General features: G+C 37.1%; 1 protein-coding gene across 1 annotated transcript; it reads right to left on the reverse strand.

Annotated features, from left to right (window-relative positions):
- Nucleotides 1-1,845: 1,845 nt before the first annotated feature.
- LOC149260939 (expansin-B16-like) lies at nt 1,846-3,226 on the reverse strand. The gene is made up of 5 exons (XM_089461621.1): nt 3,037-3,226; nt 2,799-2,857; nt 2,524-2,703; nt 2,254-2,364; nt 1,846-2,133 (listed from the first exon to the last, which is right to left on the reverse strand). Exons 1-5 carry the CDS (start codon nt 3,224-3,226, stop codon nt 1,846-1,848), a joined length of 828 nt encoding a protein of 275 aa, XP_089317747.1.
- Nucleotides 3,227-7,759: the final 4,533 nt, after the last annotated feature.

Below are 7,759 nucleotides of genomic sequence, written 5' to 3' on the forward strand. Positions count from 1 at the left end.
CTCTTCCTTGTGCATTTGATGGGCTATTCCTTCCACCTCTGTTCTGGCTTCTGCCTCTTCCTCTTCGGTTTCCTCTTCCTTGACCTCTTCCTCTTCCAAAGGACATCTGGGTCTTGAAGGCTTGCTCAAGAGATGAGTTTTCATTCCTACTCAACCTCTGCTCATGTGTTATCAGTGATGCATGTAGCTCATCAACTGAATAGTTTGAGAGATCCTTTGTCTCTTCAATGGTGGTGACTATGGCATCAAACCTTGAGGGTAAGACCCTCAATAATTTCTCCACAATCCTTCTGTCTTCAATGGTTTCTCCATGAGTTATCATTTGTGTGATTACACCAATCACATGAGTGAAGAATGAGTCAATGTTATCTGACTCCTTCATGCACAGATTCTCAAAATCCTTTCTCAGCAATTGTAGTTTTGTTGTCTTCACTCTCTCCATGCCTTGATAGGTTGTCTTAAGGGTTTCCCATGATTCATTTGCTGTCTTAGCTGCTGCTAACCTTGGAAATATACTCTGGTCTACTGCTAGATACAACAACACACAGGCTTTTGATTCCTTCTTCCTATTGCTCTTCAGCAGATCCTTCTCTCCCTGAGTTAATGCATTGAACTCAGTTTCATCTGTTGGTTCTTCAAAACCATCTTCAACTATTTCCCATAAGTCTTTGGAAGCAAGCAAGGCTTTCATAGTTATTGACCAGTAGTCATAGTTCTTCCCATTAAACTGTGGGAGCTTGGTATTAAACATACCCATACCAGTGCTTGTGCTAGCCATTCCTTGACTGTGTATTTTAAAAACTGACTGTCTCTTCAGTAACAAACAAGATAGCTATGAAGAATACCTGAATCCTTCATTGTCTGAGTCTTCTGTCTGCCTGAGAAGTTTTGCTGCAGCAACAACCTTCTCCCTTCAGCTTCTTTAACTTGTTTAAAGAGCCTAAGCCTGCTCTGATACCATTGTTGGGTATTTTTTTAATGGGAAAAATACCAAAAACCAAACATTCAAACACACAGAGGCAATGCTCTGTTTCCTTTGTTCCAGGATCCTTTTTGTGCACAGGGAGGTTAAAAAAAATTTCACTGAGGAACAGAGTATTTCACCACCATGAAAGATTTCTATTCATTAAAACAAAAAAAAAACATTTACTCTGTCTCCATATGAGAATTTACACTGCTGGAAAAATTCCCATTAACATTTACTGCTGTAAAACCTCCATTCACATTTACTGGTGTAAAACTATTTTTACATACTGCTGTAAAAAAATTTACACAGACTTACAAAAAAACTCGCTCCACCATTTTCTTTATGCACTGCTGTGCAAAACCACACATGGTTTTTGCTACTCCTCTGTTTTACGATGCCTCACAAGACATTACAACCCTGTTCTGTGTAATTTCTCGCACTGCTGTGCGTTCAATACATACCACACATGGTTTTTTTTCGCTGCACCACGAGCTCTCACATATTACCAAAAAGTCAACTAACTAAAATATACGAGCTCCTTTTTTTAAGTATTACATTGCGTAAAAAAAACTGACCATGCCTATCTTTAAATGTACCATACCTTCGACATAAAAAAACTTACGTGCAATATATAAAAACTTCAATATTCTACCTACCACTATGACATTTCATTAATTAAAATGTATGGTCAACCAAAATTTGACATTCACTCCACGCAATTTGATTTGACATTGATTTGTATGCAGCTTCAATCGATCAACGGTGGAGAACACGGGAGCAGATCCGACGGTGGAGAAAGATATCGGAAGCCACTTTAATGCTGAGCTTTACCTCCCGATATGTCAGAGATGCTGACGTCAGGTGAGAGCCACATGTCTTCACCAAATCGTATCGGAGCCAAGAATACGGAAACAGCTTTTCGCTGGAAGGTGGTGCGATATCCTCTGGGCGGTTTGTGGTTTTGTTCGGTGGTTTTGGAGAGCGCAGTACGGCTGCGTTGAAATTACGACTTCAACATTCTCTGGAATAGCGTTATCTATGATGAGCGTTTTGCCTGTGGAGAGGGTTGTAAGGCGAATGGAGAAGGGAGCACTCAGAGGACCACTGTTCAAAGCCCAATTTGCACCCGATGTTTGTTGCATTGGTTGCCATGTATTGGAGTTTGCCTGAAGAGAATAGAAGCGAAACACGAACGAAGCCGTTAGATAAACTTGTAAGCATAATTGCAATAATCAATATAGCGTATACGATGTGGCCAATTTACTTTAAGTGTGTAAAGCACCCACCTGTTTTAAATCGACCGCTCCTAGGTCGCCATCTCCATTTACGCATTCAACAAGTAGCCCCAGCCAGTAATCACTGGAGCCCGAATTGACGTGGAAGGCAATATTGGTTCTCTGATATTCACAAGGCACCCTGTTGTATAACACAAAATGCAGGTGATCTATATATAAAAGGAAGAATTGCATTGCATTGCAGAAGAAAAGATAAGGCTAGCTGACTACAAACCATTTTTTAAAATCATCGACTCATCTGACAAGAGCGAAGATAAATACCTTCGCAAACAAAGCAGATATGACTCCAGCATTGAGCAGATATGTACCTCTACGAGGATCAGACGCCATATCTTGGAAGGAAGTACCGCTGAGAACAAACTGTGATTGCCCAGATGATTCGTCAGCGACCACAACGGTCACTCCCGTTTCGGAACACAGAGGATTGCCGGTGCATTTTACCTGGTTACGCAGACAGAATATAATAGAACATAATTTTATGAGTTGCTGAAGATTCTATAAAAAAATCTATCTCTATCTCCAACAACTACGCATACCTGACAGCATGATCCAATCCCTTTTCCTCCTTTGTACAGATCTGGACTTGCTGAAGCCACTTTTGAATCAAAAGGAAACTATTTCATAAGGCTACCATATCCGCATGCACCCCCTGTGCCAAATCCACAACACAACACAATCTAATTTCGGGTGTTGGACGTTATAATAAATAAATTGTGTATGTTGTTAAAAAGATTTATGCAGTTTAGTTCAGTGAAAAAGATTTCAGGCCATTACCTTCGCTTCCGGCGCCATCTGCAGGGCCATTCCACCTTGCAGCGGCGGGCTGCCAACCTGCCCTTTCCCCCTCAACCGCCGCTGGATGGCGTTTTCCCACACGCACGCCCAAAGCGGTGTGAGAGCATATCGTTATCGTTAAGCAAGCTCCCAGCGCTACCAAGTAACCCATGTAAAGGTTCCACTTCATTTTGTCTGAGGCAATAGTAACAGTAGTATTGCGAGAATTAGGTGCAAAACTGTTGATCCCAACCCAACCGGCGCAACTGTGGGGTTCTGCTCCGCTAACTGATCATAAGCTCTACCGTATTTATACCTTCTCTGTGGGTTCGATTTACAATAAAATTCTTGGCTCCATTACCGGGCAGGATCATTGAGGTGAATCCGTCCTATCCTATCGACTCCTTGGTCGACGCAGTGCTCCGTTAAAATCGGGAATCACATTTTCCAAAACAATGCGTGTCAACAGAACACACCTCACACTTTGAAACTGTACTTCTCCTTTTATTAAATATAAATATAATGAAAAGAAGTTTATTTTTCAAAAATAATATATAAATATAAGGAAAAGAAGTGTATTTTCCAAAATATATATACATATATATAAGGAAAAGAAGTGTATTTTTCTTTTTTGAAATTTTACCTTTTCTATTTTATTAAATATAAATATAATTATAATCAAAAGAAATGTTTTCCTCTTAATGAAATATAAATATAAATATAATGAAAAGAAGAAGTTTTGTATTTTGTTTTTTGGAAAAAGAAAGGCATAGATATTGTGGATGTAGATAACACCAGCTCGATTGATACAAATAGGGTGACGTTGGAATGAAGAATTTGACAAGAAATTATACACATAAGGCCATCTCGATATACCCTCTATACAAATAAGTTCATGTTGGAATTACAATTATTCTATGCTCCATACACATGAAGTCATGTGTGTCTATACATTGGAATTACAACTTTGACTGCTTTTAAAAGTAATTATTTTGAGAGTTGCTTTTAGTGAAACTTTTTGGGAGCTTTTTCGGTCTAATTTCTTTAAAATGGGGTGGAATTTATTGAAATCAAAAGTTTTATGGGTAACACTTGCACAATAGAAGTGTCGGACGGGTTGTGTTGAATCCATATATATATATATATATATATATATATATATATATATATATATATATATATATAGTCAAAAAAACCAATTTAAATAATACAAATCAAGATTTCACCTTATTTTTACTCCATTATTTTCATTTCGTGACTATAGTTTTACTCTCCTCTATTTTCATTTATTGGAATGTATTATTACCTTCTATTTCATATGTTATTTTATGCTTTATACCAGTGAGACCATGTCTCTAAATACCTTGGAATTACAACCTTGACAACTTATTTCATTGCATGAATATTGTTTTTTATTTTTTTAGTATACTCTATTTTCATTTTCATGGACCACGAATTGTGTCATTTTCTATGTTATTCTAGAAGAATAAAATTTGCATTAGCTCATGAGTTTCTATTTTTCTCCTACAAAGCCTTCGTTTCTCTATATAGTTTTGAGCTTCTATGTTTTTCCTACAAAGCTTTCTTTCATCTATATAGTGTTTATAATCATTGATTTCTTTCCTATTACACCTCCAAGTTGGTCCATCTATAAATAGAGGAATATCTAGATTGATCCAACCCCAAACCTACATCAAATGGCTGCCTAAATTCAAGAGAGGAACTTTTTTTCAAGTGCTATAAACTTAGTTCCTAGGTCGGGCAAGCTAGATGGCCAGAAACGAAGATTGTATGAAACTTGAGGGAAGATGGGTGGCTTCTAAGTTTCTTTGAAGGAGGGGGGCATGCCAAGATGGGGTCCAGTGTTCAAATGCTCCCAAGAGGATGATGAAGGTCCCAAAAGGAGGATTAATGAAGGGAGTGAGTTGAAATGTGGGGATGTTTGACTATTTTTCTTATACACACTAAAACCCTAAGGGCACAGTCAAGTGGAACTATGTTGACTCAATTTTCAATCACTTCTTTATACACTAGTGCTAGAGTATACTAAATATTGGATGTTATGGGGACTATCATTGAGGCTTCCCATAGTTAATTTCCCCATGCACTCAAATTTGGAAAACAAAGGAAGGGAAATGGGAGCACTCCATCTCATTGTTCAAAAAATGTTGAATCCTAATACACCTTAAAAATATCACCATTCAAAATCTTAAATCCGTTCATGAAATGGTCTCTCCACTTGTCTACATGTTGAAATGAATTTCTACACTTGCTTACAGTGATCATGAAAACCAAGGTTAAATTAAAAGTCTTATATGTTTGAAACGACCTTTCTCTTTGCCGTGGAGGAGCATTTCTTTTTTCTCAAGTTCATTCCTTTTATTTTTATCTCTTAAAGTAATTTTCATCTTCACGTAACAAGTTGTCATTTCTTTCTTCTCTTTTCCAAGTTTTGATGCAATAGGAATTGAACGTTTAGGTGCTCAGGTGCTCGTGGATCCCTTATTGAAGAAGTTTCACTAGCTACAGTAGAAATTATAAGAAAATGCTTTGAGTCTTTCAATGGTAACTCTAAGTGATTTTGGATGAGAAAATTACTTGTTTTTCGTGATCATTTGATAAGTAAACAGGGTGTTTTGTATGCTTAGTAACAGCAATGAAGGCCAAATGGTTATGGGTATTCTTTAGTAAAAGATAGTTGATATTGTTAGAAACTATCATCATGTTCTAGATACTTTCTTGTCACACAATTTTCCTAATCAGAACCACACAAAATCCTAGAAGGTCATGCATTTTAATGACATATATTTTCACCATCGAGGAACATTGGTAGTGTATTCCTTAATTTCTAGCTGTTGTTAGGGTGACTCTTGTTTCCACCACCATCTCCTATTGTAATGATGAATGTAACACTAGGGAAGACTAATACTTTTATTGAGCTACTTTAATAATATTCCACTTCAACCATGGTGATTTTAAATGTAAAATATATTAGGCTTATTAGGAAAAAATTTATGAGAAGGATTTCCAATATTTAGTATGGCATTAGCGCCTCACCATCCGCGAGTGGAGCATCCTACTCACCAAGGACAAAACTTAGCGTCAATGCCTAGCATTTGCTATATGTTATACGGTAATAAAAATGTATTTATCAAGCGGTTATACAATGGGATGTTGTCACCTCCACCTAGCTTCAAATCCCACAAGGGGACATATCTGGTATGTTTTGATAAGTCTCAACGAGTAGGCTCCCCCGCCCTCATGGAGTCTCAGCTCTTGTTAATTCATAAATACTTTGTATATCTAGCTTGCAGGTCATTGGATATAATCTTGGTGTTATAGTGGTAGCCACAGGCTTCATGTCAGGCCTCACCCACATTACTTCAATGAGTTACCGATTCACCATGGTTAACAAAAAAGAAAAAATTGTATGGCTAAGTGGTCTTAAACTAAATAATGCACCATATACATGGAGGGGGGTTGGGGTGGGGGGGGGTGTTGGGTGTTGCTGGAGACTAACAGCTTGCATTTCTACCGTGGATAATTTAGTGAGATGATAACAAGAAGAACATGTGGCTTAGTGTACGAGCATGGAGTGAGATCAATTTATGCTTCCATAATAGAAACATCAAGGCTTCCCCTCACAAAAATTATTCACTACGGGCCATTTTTTTGCCTTAGTTGTGTTATGTATTATTGGCATATTTATTAGTTCAACATTGGAAACAAGTACATAGATAAGAGTCCTGTACTTAAACTTCGATTGAGGGAAGTTCTATTCGCATCCTAATCAGTTAAGCTTAGACACGGTATTGAAGTGACTTTTCAAGGGTTATTTAGTGAATAATGCCATTGAGGGATGGTATTGGAATCCCATTCGTAGCTAGAGGGAGTATATATGAGATCTTATGTTTTGCTTTTACTTATCAGTGATGCCTTGTCTGTAGTGAATAATAACCTCATTTACAATCATTATTTTGTCATCATTACATAACCTGGGTTAATTAAAGATATCGGAGAAGGATTTATCAATATATCCATTGGTCCCTTGTAACAATTTGGATATGCTCTCTCATTTTATTTATGTCCTTAGTACTCAATATCAAGGAATTCCTTGCATTCAGAGTGTTAAGGATGTCAAACTTCCAAAAGAGGTGATGTTTTTAACTATCACATATGTATTGACGCATACAACTCTTCTATCTGTAGAACCGATGCCCAATGTATCCATCCAATTTATCATAAAGGACACACACTTAAATGGTACATGTTTCTCTTCTCATACTTTCATGGTGAACTTGACATGATTTCATGTGAGTTATGAGGTTCAATAAATTTATTGATGTTTTCCTTTCTAGGTGGAAAATTAATATTGCTTCTATCATTCATGTATCTAAATGAGGGGAACGCTGGTGATCACATGGAAACACCACTTTTCTCTATCATAAATAAATCCACTCAAACTAACGAACACAAATTTTAAGAAATAGCTAAAATATGAGAGTTGTAACAACTAAGGTGCATACAAATATATTGTTTGTGTCATTTCAATACCATAAATCCCAATGGATGAAAATCAAAGCATAACCAATGGGGCCAAAACTTGTAATATGAGCTTAAAATTCCGAGTCAAATAATCTTGAGTATTCTTAGAGTGAAGATAGATTATGACATTTCACTCCATGATTTATGGTTCTTACAGTTCCAAAAGGAATCATCAATT

Source organism: Pinus tabuliformis, chromosome 6 (assembly GCF_031772625.1).
Source record: "Pinus tabuliformis cultivar Carrire ecotype Pingquan chromosome 6, CPIR1, whole genome shotgun sequence".
In the NCBI taxonomy this organism is placed as follows: domain Eukaryota; kingdom Viridiplantae; phylum Streptophyta; class Pinopsida; order Pinales; family Pinaceae; genus Pinus; species Pinus tabuliformis.